The sequence below is a fragment of the Vigna umbellata genome, chromosome 2, assembly GCF_029865625.1.
Source record: "Vigna umbellata cultivar VRB3 chromosome 2, Vumbellata_1.0, whole genome shotgun sequence".
In the NCBI taxonomy this organism is placed as follows: Eukaryota; Viridiplantae; Streptophyta; class Magnoliopsida; order Fabales; family Fabaceae; genus Vigna; species Vigna umbellata.
The window spans coordinates 35,311,095-35,331,287 of record NC_142166.1 but is presented as its reverse complement, the minus strand read 5'-3'; the positions used below and the strand labels follow the sequence as shown (position 1 = coordinate 35,331,287).

Below are 20,193 nucleotides of genomic sequence, written 5' to 3'. Positions count from 1 at the left end.
TGTCAAATCTAACATCAGTTTTGTATAGAAGTCCACTGCTTGAATGGGAACGTTCCAATTAGATTTGCCAGCCATGAGTCTAATGCACACTGACAATTTTGACTCAGATGAACCTTCAAATACAGGTAGATTTGCCTCTGTCAGTAAATTGTAAAACCTCTGCGTCGTTTCATTTGGAGGCTCTTCATCATGACTATCGTCTGCTTCTGCAGCATGGTGACGAAGAGCGTGGTCGACCATCTCTTGCATGTAGGCAAATTGATCTATCTCACATGTATGTACAACAGTATTCGAACCTGATGCAAGCCGTTTTTCAGCTGCAGTGGAGGTCGAAGGAATTTCTTCACCATGAAATGTCCAGACCGTGTAATTAGGCATGAACCCTTTTTGGTAAAGGTGAACTTTGACGACTTCATCTTTCAGAATGCTTGTACATTCGCACTTGATGCATGGACATCGAATCCCTCCATCAAGGGCATAATATTGATATCGTCGGGCCGTCTCCACGAACTCTTCAACTCCAATGACAAAAGATTCCTTCAAACCTCTCCTTCCACTATAACAACGGTCGTACATCCATGCACGATGGTTGGGAAAATGGGCCATGTTCTGTGACAAGCCAAACAAATAAAAACTTAGCCAAAACAGCAACACTCCATGTGACATAAGTAATAAACCTATTGCTACTCAAGTCGAACATGGAAGGCAATTTCAACACTATGGTCATAGGCATTCAATAAGGGCATGCAAAGAGAAGTCCTCGGTATTGAAATGCCTTAGACATACTAAGGGGGGCTCTGTATTAAAGTTGGAGGAGACAACTTATTAAAACAAAAGTTCTCTTCTCTAGAGTACTTCCTAATAATTTCTAGTTTCTAAGTGTTTAGTGTATTTTTACCCTTCTCATTGATTTGAGAATGTGTGTAGTACCATAGGTACTTAAATGACTACTCCACTTAATGAAGTTATAGGCTAAGAAATGAAATACAAGGTAAATGAACATACCATATACACATCAACATAATTTAGACAATCAAATATCTATAAAAGCATGGATATATACAACAATTTAACCATGGATGTCTTTATGCAGTTTGCAAATTCAAACAATTCTAGTGCACTTTATGAAGTTCTTTTGAAGAAGAAAAAGTTGTAGTGGGTGTCTATTTTCGTGCAGCAGGGATGTTGTGCTATTTGGCAGTTTATAAAGGTTGTAATTGTTGTATTAAACTTGTTACAGCATTGAAAATGAAGCCACATTGAAAATCCAGCCACATTATATACAAATTACAGAAACAAGACCCTTGAAAAGCTTATATGTTATATACAAATTATAAAAATCTGCACTTATCTGTTATGCAGAGGATTAGGACCAGTGTAGATTAGATAATGGTGTATGAAAAGCTTAAAATTGAAGTCAGAATATGGAGCTGTCCTTCTACATTTCTGGTCCACTTTTTGATCTAGTTTGGTACTAATTATTGTGTGAAATAGTGGTCTTCTAAAGACTTTCATATTCTCTCCTAGCTCATATTCTAAAGCTAGATCTACTCAATTAGGACTTTCATAATCTTTGTTGGTGCTTTCCAGCTTTGATTCCACTTAGTTTTCAAATCTGATGCAGTTTTGGTCTAATTTTCTTGAATCTTGGCAACTGCTACTGTCATACGAATGTACTGGCTATTTCTATGCATTCTGAATAATTGAGCAAGTGTATTTTACCATTTGAAATTAGTGTGCACTGTTCATTTGGTGCATTTTGAACCTATATGCAAAATCACCTTTTAAACCATCATTTTTGCCTATATTTGGAAGTGCAGTAGTGAAATTCTGTTGTAGTGTATTCCTTGGCTGTTTAAGTGTTTGCACACATCCAATTTGATGATATAAACTTGATTGACAAATCATTTGAACCTCACAATCACTGTTGCTCATTTTAGCCACTGCTGTTAATTTTTCCAGCCACTTTGTTAGGTGCAGAGTTCATTTTTATTGCTGTTTGCCATTGTTTTTCTGTGGTGTTTTAGCCATTTTAATTCTCCTAGCTCAGATGTTCAAGCTAGATCTTGTTGTTTAGGATTTTTCCTACATGTTTATTGATCTAGCTATCTTTGATTCTGCTGTTTTGGTCATTTATGGTGCTGTTTTAGCACTTTTTGCTGCATAAATAGCAACTACAATAGTCATTTTGAGAAGTTGTGTACCTTTCTGTTTTTTAACCAATTATGCAAGTGTATTTGGTCATTACAAACTACTGTGCACTGTTCAAATGGTCCTTCACACTAATGTAAGAAACAACCAAAGACTAACTGGCTAGGAAGGACAAGGTTCTTAACCTTGTCCATATTATGACTTTTATCCTATTCTGCTAACTAGTTTTAGGTTCTAGGTAGTCATGTTTTCAGTTTTAGGTACTTTTGGTAGTGTCATTTTTGTACTAGGTAGGTTTAACTGTTCTAAACTTTTTAGAACAGTGTCTGTGTAGTTTGGTAGCCTACTTTAGTATTTTGTGTTTCTTGGTCAAACATTAAGACTTACTTTAAATGTGGTTGGATGTTGGACATAAAGGGAGAGAGTGAGATCAAGTTTGGACCATAAACATGAACCAAAGGCACGGATTATAGGTCTGTTATGTAGTTTTTTACCATACAAATCAGAATTTAAATCAAATACAAGTCCACAATTCAAAATATTCCAATAAGGTTATTTACAATGCTAAAATCAACACATACCCAACAAAGTTTACAATAAATGCACATTCAGGCACCAAAAACAGGACTTTGAAAACTTCAATAAAATATGATTGAGTACATACTTGTTTCAGATGCTTAACTCCTCCTAATTTGCAACACCTCCAAATTTGACACCAACTTTATTCAATTGAACAGTGGGTCTTCCTCCAAAAAACCTATATTTGCAACATATAATAATCTTTATATACCAACTTATAATAATGTTATATATTATAAACAAACAATAGCTTAAAATGAGTAATGCACGACAAAAAGTTCAAAATTACCACTCTACTTCCATTTTAACTCAAAAAGTAATGGTTTAAACACCAAATCTGGCTATAAGCTAAAATATCTGGTGTTGAAACTAGACCAAATTGATCAAAGTACTACTTCAAGATTCAATCGGGTAGAACAAATATTAATAAAATTACTATAATAATTTAATAACATAACATATAAAGTAATATTTAAAAATGTCATTTCAGCAGAGGCTCTGCCAGTGCCATTGGTGGCCCAAAGCCGTCATCGGGTAGCCCCAAATCAAATCATCAAACTGGCCATTATGAATACATCTAACTTTGTTTTTATTTGTCTTTTCTTCAACTCTTAAATATTAGACCAATGGACAATTGAACATGATCACCACCTGTTTGTAAATTTTCCCATCCCAGAATTTCGAAAAAAATAATACAAGGAAGAAAGAAAGTACTCACCCTCTATTCAATTCCCCAACTGAAATTCTAAATCACCATTTGAGATGGCATCATTTGCAGGCACCACCCAGAAGTGCACAGCTTGTGAAAAGAAAGTGTATTGGGTGGAACAGCTTACTGCTGACAACAAGGTGTACCATAAATCGTGTTTCAGATGCCACCACTGCAAGGGCACCCTCAAGGTGAGACCAAACACAGGATCATGCTTTTATATTTTTTTTCCTCTGAATTTGATCAAAGCTTCATTTGAGCTTTCACTCTTAGATTGGTCGAATGATTCTTTTTTTTTTTCTTCTGGTGGATTGATGATGATTTTTATGATTTAATGCTTGGAAAGTGTATATTTTCTTCTTTTATGAGGACACATAGCTAAAGAGTATATGCTCGAAAAATCTGTTCTGTTTCCAGTAATAATCATACAATGTGACTTGAATGAGATATAGGAAAAAGGAGCATTGTAATCATAGAATTGAGGGTTGGAAATAGACCAGAATTGATGATATCTATTGTAACTTAGAGAGAATGGTCCAGTGTGAATAACAGATTGAGATATATTATTTGTTTTTCAATCTGAATAAGGAGAATGTGGCCCTGAGTAGGGAAGAGGCCAAGGTGAATCCATGTGGCGAATCCATATGGCAAAGTGTAGAATAAAAGGATATTCCTGTTGACACTAAGTTCAGATGAATTAGTTCCTATTTCTACTTCATATCTTTCAAAGAGTGCTCAACACTCTTCAGATGAATTACTATTACTGTGTGAGGTTGCATTTTTCCATTATCTGATAAACTTTTTGTACCTTTCATGAATAGTTCTGATCGTATCTGGTATGCATTTAATTGTAAAGAACCTAATCTTAGATCCTTTATGTATCTTTATTTTATTCTACTAACAGTAATTTAAGAATTCATATTTCGATTCTGAAAGCATACCATTTATCTAACAGCTATCTTCTTCTCGATGTTTGAGATTTGGATGCACGTTACTTATTTCTTCAAATCAAGTACTTCTTTTAGTTCTAACAATATACACTATTTTGAAGTTATTCTGTTCTCTTTTCATCTGACTTTATAATTCATGCTTGAAGGTATTCCAAGAATTGCTAGAGTCGAAAGATCTGCTGATCAGGTTTTTACACATTCTTAATACACACAAAAAAAATCTTTCTATCTTTAGGATTACAGAAAAATGCAATTGCTACTAGTAAAAAAAAGTAATTCCCTCTGTATTGTCTCTGGGAAATCCACAGGTCCAAAACAACAAGGTTTCAAGATTGTTTTCTGGAACTCAGGAAAAGTGTGTTGTTTGCAAGAAAACGGTGTACCCAATTGAAAAGGTATATATAATGTTGTTAGTGATCTTGAGATCTTCCCATTGATAAATATTTCTCTAAAACAATTGTAAGTAGTAGAAATGAACAGTTAAGAATCTATGCACTTAAATTTTATAAGATTAATATCATAACAGGCTTTAAATTAAATTAGCAGTAGATACGTTCTCAGTGCTTATTTTAAAACCAAATTCACTTTGCAAAAATCATTAGCTTAATCTTATAAAACGTGGAAGTACCACTAGAAACATAAATTAATTTTCCAATATTTAATATCATAGCAGTATTTGTTTAAAAAGGGGAAAAGAAATGAATTGAAAGAGCCAGAAATAACAGCGAATAACGCATCTCACACTCTGGCATATAAAAATAATAGACCATCATCATCATATAAAAACATAAATGCTATAATTTTAAAACATCTAAATAATAAAATGGAAAATTTGCAATTGAAATACTAAAAATAGGAGACACTAGATTCAAATAAAACATATAATACTAGAGAAGATAAAATAAAAAAAATTGAAGATATTTGTTTATAATTGGATGAAAGTCAAATGCACACATTCATAGGTCTGGACACTTGGTATCCCAAGATATACCCCAGAAAAAGAGTGACCATAAAAGCATAATGAAAAACTTAACTACCTTAAACCAAATCAGATGATGTCTATTTTTACTTATAGCAGAGTTGTTTCTTCAGGTGGCTGTTGATGGGAAATTGTATCACGAATCAGTATATTACCATAAACCCAGTAGAGAGATAAGGCCAGAAGCATCACAAAATGAACAAAAAGTAGTATATGTAGTGAGAAAAATAATTGAACACCCCTAGCATAGCTACCAATATGTCTGTACATACACTACATCTACATCGATCCCTGTTTGATTTTAGATCAATAATTGGTGAAGTAAGACATTATAAAAGCAACTGTCTAGAAATTTTGGTAGTAAGACCAATAAATAAGGTCTCTGGTTGATTCTGGGCCATAATTTTTTACTGCCTTTACATGTTATTTATATAGAGGTGCTAGGTTAGATAATTAGGTTGTAGAATCACATGCAGAATGGCGATAAAGTAGGAAAGGAGGTTTGGCGTCCGGGATATATAGAAAAGGTGTTTGATTTTACATATTGATAACAGAAACCGATGTTCAATATTTGGTAAAGGAAAGGGAAGAAAAGGTTTGGGAGAAATGCATTACAGATTTGGATGTTCAGCATTATATACGAAGTGCCTGCTTTGTTTAAGTTGGTATTTGAGGTGGTACCACATATAATAATGAGAGATGAGTAAAGGTAATATAAAAAACTAGCAACGAGAAATCATGTGAAATGAGCTGAGATATTATAGACATTGATAAAGGTTATGCTTGCCTGTGTTCTTGAAACAAGAAACAGAGAGAAAAGGTAATCCATAATGTAATGATGGAGATGGGAAGGGAAGGTTATGGCCTAGGGCCCATGAAGGAGCAAACAATCAACAGAGTTGGAATTAAAATTGGGAGCCACCAGCTTTGTTTTCTTTTGCTGAAGTAAGGCAAACCCGTGGAAATGCATGGCAGCAGAGCACACACCAGCCACGTCCAAGGAGGTTCTGGACGTTACACAGATGCTGGATGCTGCTCTTGGATGGAGTTCTCTGCAGAAAAACAATTTGGTTGGAGGGCAATGAGCAGGGGGATGTGATCCAAACAAAGCCTCTAATAAGTAATGAATCAGAAGGGAAGATGCCTAGCAGAATCAAAGGTGACATTGACTTTCAAGATGTTCACTTTTCCTACCCATCACGCCCAGACAAATCAATCCTTCAAGGACTGTCCTTGTCCATTCCAGCTGGAAAAACAGTAGCATTGGTTGGTAGCAGTGGCTGTGGAAAGAGCACTGTTATTTCCCTGGTTAATAGATTTTATGATCCCTCAAAGTTTAAATAATCTTCCACTATCTCTTTTACTCTAACTATCTCAATAATTTCTGTTATTTTATTTTCTTAGTTCTACGTTTATATAAGGGATAATCTAATATAGTGTCATAACCTTCTGCCACACTGGAGTCTAATATTAATTTTACTATCTACAGAAAGCTTCATAAGAGAATCGCAATAAAACATGAGATGATCTTCTAACCTAACCCACCATAAAATAAGTGGCATGGTCTCTCCAAGCCACAAAACAAACGGGAGTCAATCCAACCTGCCCGGTTTTAAGCTGCCCTATTGTAGATGGGGATAAGTTGATGCACTCATGATATCTTGTGCATAAGTCCATGCACAAAAGGAAGTCATATAAAACAACCACAAAATCCAATACTTAGTTTTGACATACTGATGTACAGTTTCATATCAAATCAAGAAGTAGAAGCTAACTATATTTGATGGTGTTCGACAAAAACAAACAAACAATTTTGTGCATAAATCTTCTGTTACATTTTGATATGATGTTTAAATTCTTCCAAGAACATAAATAACGAAAAATCATGCTATTATCCAACACTAAAAGAGGAACTTCTAAATGCAGTTAACTACAGCGGTGGAAGATAGCAAACCTGATAAAAAGCTCCACAGCACCCTCTGCAATGGCAGACCCAGCCCAACTACACCACCAGTTAAAGCAACGTCCACAACACGTCACCACCGCAATGCCCTCCTCACGCTATCCACGAAGCACCACCCCTGTTGCCACAACCACAATCCAATATAGAATGACTTGCAAGGAATTGCAAGAATTTGGAAGCACGAAAACAAATAGAAATCAATTAAGGAGGAAGCCCCAAACCTAAAATTCAAATGAACAGAACACTAACCTTGCGGCAATCCTAGCGGGAACACCCTCCCTACTCCACGGCAGCCGCAATAAATGCCCCAATCACCGGCCACCAACACCCTTCCCGGAGAATCCCTCAAAAACACCTCCAAACCTACCGAATGAAGGATGACACCTCAGTCACCAACCCTCCTACTCCACGGCAGTCGCCTCAGTCAACGACAACCACTGTCACGCCGCCTCACTAACACGACCTAATGAAGGATGAGCTCGACGGACAACCGTGACGACAGAGACAATGCGCCTGAGGAGATGATTCGCAGGGAGAGGGAAATAGGCTTTCGTCGACGAGCTCGAAATGGGAGAGGGAAATCAGAAGTTTTGATTTTAATTCACCCTCAAACATACCGGCGGCCTAGGACCCTCGGTTTTTAAAATCACCAGTTCATTACCGAGGGCCTAAGGACCTTCGGTAAAAAGCCGCCTGTATTTTGCGATATTTTTGTATTCAATACCGAGGGATCATAGACCTTCGGTAATACTATAACTGACCGTCGGTAAATTACTTTTACCGAAGGCCGTGAGGCCGTCTGTAAATACCCTTCGGTAATCAAACAATTTCTTGTAGTGTTTGTAATACTCGTCTGTAAATGTAAATTTACATTTATTATAACTCAACATAAAAAAATTTACATTGGAAATTTTAGCAGACATAAATTTACATTAAATTTACATCTTCATAAATTACAATTAATCTAAAATAAATTACAATTAATCTAAAATAGATGTGTCTTTTTTGTGTTAGTGATAAAAGATTCAATGCAACAAAATTTAAATTTAAAATTAATGGTTGACACATGTTTATTTTGTGTATGTGTCATATCTTTAAATCTTTAATACAATGTAGAAGCTTTTAGATATTAATAAACATATATTTGTTTTTAATTATTGTTATTCATTTTTTGTTCTGTACGGCAAAAACATATGTTTAAAACAACAGAATTTAACAAGTATTAAAAAGTTAAATTATTTTTCTCAATTAATAAGAAGTTGAAAGTTCATTTGATAGAAGATCTCTAGTCTTAGTTATTGTTTTTGGAATGATTAACCTATACCAATGTCATAGCTAAAAATAAACATTTTCTCTCTTTATTTACATGTAGTTAGATTTGTGAGAGTGAGTAGACAACTTTTTTTTTAAAGTGCAAACATTATTAGTCCCGAATAAAATAATAATATGAAATAAAATAATTTTCAATATTATATTTCAAACCCTAAATCAAAATCTATATATTGAAAGCGTTAATAAAGAAGGAAAAGTTATTAATAATATATTTTATTAGAGATATGGGATTTTTTTAAAACTGGAGAGGAAATCTTGAATTAAATCTTAAAATGTTTTGAAATAGAAGTGATATTTTGAAATGATTATTTCTAATACAGAATAATATTGTGAATGAAATATAAGGTTCTAAATAATATATTTAAATATTGTTATAATAACTCACGAAGAAAAAACAACATAAATTGTTGGCAATAACGTTAAAATATTCAACACTATAGCAATCTAGAATGAAGTATTAAAATCCCTATGTATGGTTTCGCATTGTTAACATTCTTCTGAGCCTGACATAATCATTAACATTTTTTCAACCAACGAGGTCAATTCAATTTAAGCCTATGAATTTCATTAGTCTATTTTCAGTTAAATAATCAATAAGCTGCAACAGAGGTTCAAAAACGCCACCATTAGCTTCCTTAATATTTATGTCACATCATATAAAATATAAATTAAATGCGGAAAAATAAACGTACAAACAAAAAAAGTCAGCTATTGGCATGATAGTAATTTATATTATTCATTTAAGAAATCTCTTTCATAATCTTTTAGTATATGTCTTTTCAATATCTTAGTAAATATCTAAAAGAAGTCTTCTATTTCACAATGTTTATAGCTAAAAAAGTTCAACCGTTGATTCTTTTTCAAGCATATAAACATAAAAAACAATACTAACATAAGAACGTAGAAAGTCAAGATAAAACAAAGTTGAAATTTTCAGTCTAACACACAAATTTGTGATAAAATAATAGTATAGTGAAGAATAACAAGGAGTTAATGTGTATGAAGGAGTTAATGTGTATGACTTAGAATAAATATAGGAAATATATAAATAATATTGTTTTTTATTTTTTTACTAAAATTTTTATATATTTAAATTAAGTAAAATAAGGTGTTTCTGTTTATGGATTATGATGCGTTTTATCTACCAATTGGTTTAAGATAATTTTGTATTTTTTTTAATAATTTTTATGCAATATTTGATAGACATTTGTAGTGTCAACATAGTTAAGATATCAAAATTTATAATAATGTTTATAAAATGTTTATTATATCTTATTTGAAAGAATAATAAGTTGAATTGAACCGAACTTTTAACTAAAAATAAGTAAGTCACTAGAACAAAAATCGCATACAACGTTGAATATTTTGGGTTTTTAAGGACGAATTCATGAACGACGTCATATCAGGAGACGTTTTAAAAAATTCGACATTAAATGAACATCGAATTTTGTTAATATACGATGTTAACTTAACATCGAATTTTGTCAATATTCGACGTTAATCAATTTTTTTTGTTTTTTTAATTAATTCTGATCTTTTTTACAACTCTATGAGACCTGAAAAACAAAAAAATAACAAATTTCAGTGTTTGGTATTTTATAACAAACAAGTTCAACACATAAGTTCTTCAAAATAAAAACGAAAATTAACCTTCAAAAAGTGGGTTCATCGGAATAAAGTTTCGTGAGAGAAAGTAGAATGCGCCTATGAAGGAGAAGAGCATAAAAATAATCGGTTAAAACAAACAAAAATGATACATAAAGTAATTAATTAATATGCATTTGTATCAAATGAAAGAAAGATTACATCTGATGCTATCGTTAAACTTCGTTCGAGAAAAGTTTAAAAGAAGAGGATATCGCGCGCTAAGATAAAGGGAATGAATTTTCAATCTCCCGCTCAAATTTTTATTGAATTCACTAACTTTTTGACGTCGAATTTAAAAGACATTCAACGTTTTATATCCTTTTACGTCAAATTACAATTCTAAACTACGTTTAATAATTGCATAAAAAATGTGTCACCGCTCATTTTTAACGTTGGCTATTCAGTGGTTCGACCTTAAACGCGTGACGTTATACACTTTTTTTTGTACTAGTGAGTGTAAAGTAAATCAATATTTATGAATTAGATTGAATTAAATTATTGTTGAAACTTTAAATGTTAATGAAATGCACAGTAGAAACAATTGATATGCATGTATATGAATTATTGAAATTTGAAAAAATGATAAACAATTTTCTTTAGCTTATAAATATCTTTCTTTTAAGTTATATATATGGGACTTATTTTAAAATGATACTTTTAATTATAAACAATTTTTTAAAGTAATTTCTAGGTTTAATCCTTTAGTACATCCCTATTTATGTACGAATGTCTCAATTGGATCCTCGTTTTTTAAAGTGTATCAAAATGGTCCTTAATTTTGAAAATTCATATCAATTGAGTCCTTTCCGTTAAGTTGGCTGGACGGCGTTAAAAAAATTCATGAGTGGATGCTGAGATGACGAACGAACGCTCGTCCACCAGCGAACGAACGCTCGTCCACCAGAGAATTAACGCTCGTCCACCAGAAAACGAACGCTCGTCGACCTCTTACTGCTGGACGACCGTTCGTTCCACACTGGACGACCGTTCGTTCGGTGGTCGACGAGCGTTCGTTCGCTGATGGACGAGCGTCCGTTCGTCATCTCAGCATCCACTCATCAATTTTTTTAACGCCGTCCACCCAACTTAATGGAAAGGACTCAATTGATATCAATTTTCAAAATTAAGGACCATTTTGATACACTTTAAAAAACGAGGACCCAATTGAGACATTCGTACATAAATAGGGATGTACTAAAGGATTAAACCTAATTTCTATTGAGGAAATGTTCTTAGTATTAGGACGGCACCCTGTAGCCATACATGTAGTTAAAATTCGCATGAGATGAATAAGCATATGGAATTGTCGAAGTTTGAATTGGTCAAAGTCAAAAAATCTGACACCTATGTTAGTAGGATTCAAGTTTCAAATGCTCGATAAAAGCTACAAATACGTTGACAAACTTAGATAATATGAACAACTAAACCATTCTTTTTTTCTAAATTATTATCTGCTCTCTTATCACGTTAACGTTAGATCTAATCAATAGTTTTTAAATATATGGAATCTATGATGCACGGATTATATTTATATTAGATACAATACATATTTAATATGTTGATGTATTTACTTTTAGAAAATAGAGTACGATAGTGATATAATTTTTAAAAGTATGATAAATAGTTCTTTTTTAAGTTTGAATTAAAATTAAAATTATATGTATAAAAATTATTAATATAAAAAACTATAGGTTATTGTTATCATAAAAGTGTTATTTACTATATATTACATATTTCATTAATAAGTATGGTAAAGTATTATAAAAATTCTAATACAAATGCATATTACACATGAATATTTGATTTAACTTAAAGTATTGGTGGATCATAATAGGTCAGAACAATAACATTAGTTTTTTTTCAAATCTTTCATATTAAAAGTTTTAATAACATTAAAATATTTTTTAAATCATGAAAAAAAAAGTTATTCTAAGGAAAATATTCATTAGGATTTCGTCAATATTAGAAGGCCGTGTAACAATATCTTCAAATAAAAACATATCTGCTTAGCAAAAAATAAATTGTTCATAATTTTGAAATGATTTAATTAAAGAAATTATTGATTTGGATTTTATGAAAACTATTGTGATTTTTTAGTTATTATAATCTCCTGACAGTGATATACTTTTCATTAAATATACTTTGATAATTAAATAAAATTCATACTTAATTAATATATATATATATATATATATATATATATATATATATTATAAATTTCATTTAATAGTATAAAATTATTAAACAAAATAGGTATGATAATCAATAAACAAATAAGACTAATATATAATTAGTACAAAGTCATTATATATAAGTATATATTGCATACAAATGATCATATAACTAAATTAACATAACTAGAATTTGTTAAAAAGAAAAAGATTATTATATATAAATTATTCATAACATACCAAATACAAAGACTTATATTAGACTCGATGATCCGAATACATGTATCGATATTATATTCTGACAAGTTATACATTCGTAGTGACCTTTATTATTTTGCAAAATCATTGCCAATAAGTTTTATCCTACCACATACAAGGTTAGTCTGTTAACATCTTTGATTAAGGTAAAACCCATAGATTATGACCTATTACTCCTCTCACCACATATTTCACCATTTTCTACTTGAGATTGGATAGTTATTAGAGTGACATGATAACTCTCAATACAAAATTCATATACATACATTATGATAACCACAAATAATCCTCCTTGGATTAGTACCAATCATTCTCATATGAACATCATAAAGCAACCATCATTTCAACATACCAAAAGCAAACATGAGAAAAATAAAGTTAGAATTTGTTAATCTCGCTTGAAACACACTTGCCTAATGACTAGATAGCTCGGCCAGAAAGATTATCACTGGAATCCACAAGCTTAAATTCTCCCAAAATCGTTTAGCGAGATTTGTCTCGCTCAACTAGTATTAAGTTAGTGAGCTCTCTAACTTTTTGCGTCCAATGATATTATTCTCACCCATCTACCACCAAGTCACTAGCTCTTTGACTTTGACATCGCTCAACGAGTATATTCTCGTCTCATGAATGTCAAGTCAGTGAGCTCTCTAACTTTGGTTGCATCTAGTGAGATTATTCTAGCCTAGCGACTACCAATTTAGTAGTTCTCTGAGTTTAACTTTGTCCAACTAGTATATTCTCTTCCAGTGAGTTTACATAATTCTGCATAACACAATTTTGCAAACTTATGCCATTCCAAATATGCAAAATCAGTGCAACAACCACAAATGCTAAAACTTACCAATTATAAGATTGTACACTACTCAATGACCCAATTAATCTCAATTACAATACCAACTATACAACATACCAAATCTCAAAATACAAATAATGTAAGCCAAATTAAATCCTAACTTAACTCCACACATCATATTTCATCATATAACTCAATCACACAAACAAACCAAAAATTGTATGAGCATGCAACTAGAAATTACAAGTTATCTATAAGTTAAAAATAGTGCGATTAACTTTCCTTACCTGAAAGACAAACCAACTGCTCAAGAATTGTAAAAACACCTCCAAACACACAAGTTTTATCTACCTTTATGAACAACAAAAACACAATCATAACACACCATTAAGACCATTGATCAACAAAGGACAGAAAACCAACTTATTCTCTTAGAGAAACTAATCAAATAAAAGTGGAGAGCTCGTCTCAAAGATCATCCTAACGGTCTCCGATATTCAAATAGATGAACGGGTCATGAGAAAACCTAGAGAGAAAAGAAAGAGTTCTAAGATAAGGTTTTTAGAAAAATTATGTGTTTTTAAATAATAAAACTTGTTTATAAAAACTCTATTTATACTTCAAACTTTTAATATTAAAATAAACGAATCTCACATTTTAAACATAGTATCAATTATAAAACACAATTTTCTAGATTCTTTTATATATATATATATATATATATATATATATATATATATATATATATATACTCATCACTTAAAAATATCAATAAACTATACAATTAAAATATTTCTTTATAGAGAAAAAACCTAAAATAGTAAAAGAAATTGTTGAGAAGTAAAATAATCTATAAATTATTGATAATGAAAAGCTTATTTAAATAAAATATACGAATACATTTAATAGTCATACTTAACTATTAACATATCACTTTAACATCATCCATAACTTAAGAAATATTAATAAGTTGAAGGAAAAAAAATAAAATAAAAATTGAGAACAAAAACATAATAACATTTGTATCAAAGTAAGTTCAACAAATTTATAAGAGAAAAAAAATACATTTAACGCAATTCAATGTTCCAACATAGAAGTGAAAGGCTCTCTCCATATATATATATATATATATATATATATATATTTGTGTGAAAAATTGGATTAGAGTAACCCAATTATACCATGCACATGATAACCAAAATAAAATAAAATATTTAGAGTTAATTTGGCTTATTTCTGTCTCAATAATTGATTTAAATTGAAAATTAAGTGATTATAGAAAATACTAACCGTGCATAACAAAATATTTTCTAACGTAAATTTTGTGAACCAATATATTAATAAGAATAAAACCATTTTATGCAGACAAATAAGTTACTGTAATATCATCACATGTTACGACTTCTACTGGCGGCTTCTAAGAATTCAATTCAATAAATAATCAAGTTGGTCGGTACATTAGTTCTCATTCACGTGGAACTATGATATTTGTATTACAGAAAGTATGTGTACGAAAGATGTTATAAAAAAAAAGAATTGTGTGTTTTATTCAGTATATATTTACTTTACTTCAAAATAATTGCTATTTTAGGAATTATAGTTTAGTTTAAACATTTAATAATTTAGATATTAACGAAGAGAAAAGTGTAATTTAGTGTGATTAATAAAAATATTAGGAAATTGATTAGTGAGAGGGTTGTTGGTCGCCGTTTGAGTAATAGGGTGAAAAAAAAAGGAGCATAGTGGTGCGTAGGTAATTTTGATGTTTAGTATAAAAGGGGTGAGAAGACGGTGATAGAGAGTATAAGAGAACGTTATCAAAATAAAAACGAAATAGTAGTCGATATCCTTGAATGGAACAAGGGAAGCAAGGAATTATGGTGGCGTCTCAGAGTCAGAATCCCTTAGAGCAAATCCAAGCACGTTTCAAGGAATTGGAAAATGGCTTCAAACTCTGGCTCTCCAAGCAGTCGCTCCCCGTCGAGGCTGCCGTCGTCACCACCACCAGCGCCGCCCAGGGCGCCGCCATCGGCGCCTTCATGGGAACCCTCACCGCCGATGCTCCCTCTGCTTTCCCCACCCCTCCGCCCAACGCCGCTCTCAACCCTCAGGCCATGGCATCTCTTAAGCAAGCTCAGGTTTTGTTTTCTACTCTTCACTTCCTCTCTATTATTGTAATTATTATTACTACTACTACTACTACTATTATTATTATTATTATTATCATTATTATTATTATACCTATTAGGGTAATTTTAATTGATATTCTTCAGTGGAAAATATTTTAGGGTTATGATTATTCATTTACTTAATTCTACTTTTAGTGTAATTTTTTTGTTTTTTTTAATTATTATGTAGGCTCTAGCTGGAGGTCCTTTTATTCAGGCTCGGAACTTTGCTGTGATGACGGGAGTGAATGCTGGAATTTCCTGTGTCTTGAAAAGGTTGAGGGGCAAGGAAGATGTTCAGTCCAGGTGAGCTTTATGCCTCAAATGATACAATTTTTCCTTCTTAGTGATCTTTGTATCCTGGATCCGGCTTTGTAGGTGAAATTCTTTCCCGTTTTTTTGCTCTAAATTCAAGCTGCTACATTTTTCTGTAATATAATTTATCTGTGCAATTCATGGCTTGAAGTATTTAGCATATGGTCTTTGATTTATGAATTATTATACTAATGTAGATATTGATGAAGTACTGTTTAAATGGATAGTAATTCAAGGTCGAGCTGCTTCTCCATAAAATCTTACTTTGATCACACTGTTATTGTGCGTAATTTGTTGTTTTAAAGATAGAAGGAAATTGACACTTTAACAGTTCCGGCTATTCATGGAGGCTTGTACTCTTCATTTCTTTGGATTAGTGTCAAGTACTTAACTGGAATACGTTTGATATGGATATTCTCTTTCTATTCCTAAAGTGTTATGAAGTTTATATGTTGCTGTATTCATGAATTATTGGTTTTAGTTATACAAGAACAAAAAAACAATGGCAAGAATGTAACTATTCATCATGAAATCCATTTAAACAACTTCCTAATGATCGTCTTCTTTGTATCCCTTTCTCCTTTTTCACTATACTAAAAATCATGCAATATGCTGTCAACACTTGTGGTTTTAGTGGTCTTCTTTGTACATGTCTAAACCCTTTTTACTGACTTTGTATTCTTTTTCTTCAATTGGTTCCATATCAATATCTTTTCATATATAATCATTTGGCAACGTATAATAATTTTTGTGGTCACACATCTATTTTGTCATTCATATATTTCTGTTACTCCTAGTATTCTTATATTTCTGTTGCTTCCTCCTTTTTTGTCTTGTTGATCCTTTGAAGTCCAATATTCATTACCATAGGCACAGAATATATTTTTTGCAATCACAAATAACCTTGACGCCCTTTATTCATTTTAACCATCTCACTTGTATCCTATGTAGGACATCCTCAAGCAATTGTGTGCTTTCTTACTTTGAAGAGAAAACCCCTTATTTTCAAATATTTTCTCCAAAGTTGAAGTTTAGAGTTAATCAGTTTCCTTGATTTCTCTATTAAAAACTAAATCATCCACTAAAATATGTTTTTAGGGATAATATTTTCTTCTGAATGTCCTTGGTAAGTACAATCAAGGATAGATCAAACAAGTAACTACTTAAAGTTGAGTTTTGATGTGATCTTATCTCAAACGGAAAGTCCTTAGTTTTACTTCGTGGTGTTCTTACTCAAGTAGCATATAGCATGCCTTTTATTAGCTTAGATGTAAGTCGCAGAACATCTTTCTTTTTCAAAGTTTCCTATAACACTTCTCTTGATACTCAATTATATGTTGTTTCCAATTCAATATAAACCTTATGTAAATCTGTTTCTTTGCTCCAATGTCTTTCTTCCAGCCCTCATAAGAGTTATTACTGGTAACAAAGAAGGGAATGTATTTCTTCATATAATTATTTTTATCAAAAGAAAATATTTTGTGAAAATTTAAGAGAAGTAAAAGAAATAGTAGAATAAAAGGTTTTGTGCGATGAAGTATAATTATATATGTAGTTTTCCTCGTCTACTGAGATCTTACGTGTTACATTATGAGTTATCTACAGGATCTATAATTACATTATTTCCTGTAGGATAAATAAAACATTTTAAAATTTAAAAAATAGAGAAAAATTATGAAAAGGTTTTATATAATTAATTAATATCTTTTGTCTTCTTCCTCTTGAGCTGTGATCTTCCTTGTAAAAGTATTTTTATTTCGGAATGAGATCTGTACTTCTATGCTCTGTTTGGTTGAGGGAAAAAATAGTTATGATGGAAATAGAGAAGAAATAAGTTGTGAAAAGAGAAAAAGTAAGAAATTTAAAAAAAAAACATTTAGATGTTTGGTAAGGTAGAAATATGTGAGAAATAGATAAGTGTTTTAAAAGTTGTGTAATTTGATTGATTTGATAGGAAACAAAGAAAGATATAGAGATAAACAGATCAATTAAAATAGAAGAGAAATAGTATATTGTAGGTCACCCTATTTTTTGAATTTTTTATTTTTTATTTTTTATTTTTTTCATATTCTCTCCCAACCAAACAAAGCGTTTCTTTGTGTAAGCTAAACAGAAATTGCATTTTGATGGAGATAAATCTGGACAGAAACTCATAATATGACTGACATAATGTGAAGTAATCCATGATCTTTTTATACTAAATTCTGAGGACAATTAATCATTCTTTTTACAGGTACACGCCCAAAACCACTAATAGAATAAGACTCCTAACCCTGAATTTCCTGGGAGAATGAGGGAAGTACATGCCCAAAACCATTAATAGAATAAGACTCCTGAACCCTACCAAGTGTAAATTAAATATACTCTAAAGATATTATGAGATATTTTCTGGATATTCTAACTGTTGGTTTAAAGCTGTCAACTTTCCATGTTGCTCAAATGAAGGTAAACTCAGAGCCATCAAAATATATTCTAATTTTAAAATTTCGCCTCAGTGTCTGGGTTGAATGTCGTTGAAGGGTAAAAATTTATCTTTTAAGGTCTTCCTTTCTGGGTAAAAATGAATTGCCTCACATAATTCTTACGAATCATATGTGATTGAATATGTTATACAAAGTGAAAGCTTTTTGTTCATTTTTTAATTGATGTCAGCTCAGTATCTTGGTTTGATATTTCCTTATTACAACCAATGTGCTTTCTTATTTAGCAATTATACTTAACTTTTGAGAATCCATTAAATTTATTGCAGCATGGCGGCAGCTTTTGGTTCGGGGGTCATGTTTTCATTGGTAAGTGGCATGGGTGCACCAAATCAAGCAACAAACGCAGTCACTTCTGGACTTTTCTTTGCACTTGTTCAAGGTGGACTTTTCCAGGTAGGCAAGAAGGAAACCGTCTTGTTTATTTGTTGTATCATTTATAAAAAAATCTTGGACTTTATGTTCGAGTGAGGTGTTCTTGCCTGCATCCATGGATTTTTGTGTAATGCAGGTTTATAATTTGGTATCCCATTAATAACATATCTTCAACTATTCATTGATTTTGCAGATAGGACAAAAGTTTTCCCAACCACCGGTTGAAGATATTCACTATGCTAAAACAAGACACATGTTGAACAATCTCGGCCTTCTGAGTTACGAGAAGAATTTTAAGAAAGGCTTGTTAAACGACAATACTTTGCCTTTACTCACAGACAGGTTGGGAAGTTCAATTTCGTGTCAGGTGTTATCTTTTCTTCATATATTTTGTTTAATGGCATTATTGGAGCATGAGTCCTTTGTTTCTCTATGATGTCTTTCAGTGCTCTCAGAGATGTGAGGATTCCCCCTGGACCAAGACTTTTGATTCTTGACCACATTCAGAGGTAGGAGTTATGCTCAATGTTTTGTCATATAATAGTGTATCCTTGCCTTCATACTAAGTTCTGAAGTTTGGTTTCAGGGACCTTGATCCCAAGGAGAAGCGAGGAAGCCGACATTGATTGATATGAATAGTTTGCTGCCTTGAACTTTGAAAGCCATTGAAAATGGATCTTAGGAAGGAAGTTTGTGTTGCAAATGAATTTTGTCTTTTTTGTTTTTTTAGCTTCACGTTCCAATGCTGTTGCAGTATACTTGATAAAATTTGATAACTAATCAGTCGTTTATTTCAGTTCACATGAAACGTAAAAGGGTTCAAACAAAGTGAAAACTAAGGAGCATGAATGTGTTAACTCTGGTAAGAAGACCCTTCTATATCGCAATTCATATATATATATATATTCCTTAAGAAAATAAGTTCTTCCACCCACCCAACAAACGGTACATTTTTTCTTTCTGTAACTAAAGTTAATACGATAACAAAATGGTGGGGGTGCATGTGAAGGAATAGCGCAGGTGGTTGGGCAAAAGATTAAAACTGTGTTATTGGTTATCTATTAATAGGAAAAGAAGCCATGTTTTAAAAACTGTTAGCGTCCTCATCCCAAATTTTGGATAAAGGAAGTAATTTTTTAGGCTTGTTTGATTTTTAAGTCATTTAATAAAAAGATAAAAGTGCAAGGGAAAAAAGAGATATATTGTAAAATGAAAATTAATAATAATAGTTATTTGATTTATAGTTTGAACACTTGTTGTTTTCTTTTTACAAAACGACAAACTTTTATCACATGCTTTTGCTCTACTATAGCTACACAT

General features: G+C 31.8%; 1 protein-coding gene across 1 annotated transcript; it reads left to right on the top strand.

Moving 5' to 3' along the window:
• The first annotated feature begins 15,335 nt into the window (after positions 1-15,335).
• LOC124848937 (Mitochondrial import inner membrane translocase subunit Tim17/Tim22/Tim23 family protein) lies at positions 15,336-19,674 on the top strand. Its single transcript, XM_047326763.2, has 6 exons — positions 15,336-15,673; positions 15,894-16,009; positions 18,768-18,894; positions 19,067-19,215; positions 19,320-19,382; positions 19,460-19,674. The coding sequence occupies exons 1-6, from the start codon at positions 15,389-15,391 to the stop codon at positions 19,497-19,499; spliced, it is 780 nt and encodes a 259-aa protein (XP_047182719.1). The 5' UTR covers positions 15,336-15,388; the 3' UTR covers positions 19,500-19,674.
• The last annotated feature ends 519 nt before the right edge of the window (positions 19,675-20,193 follow it).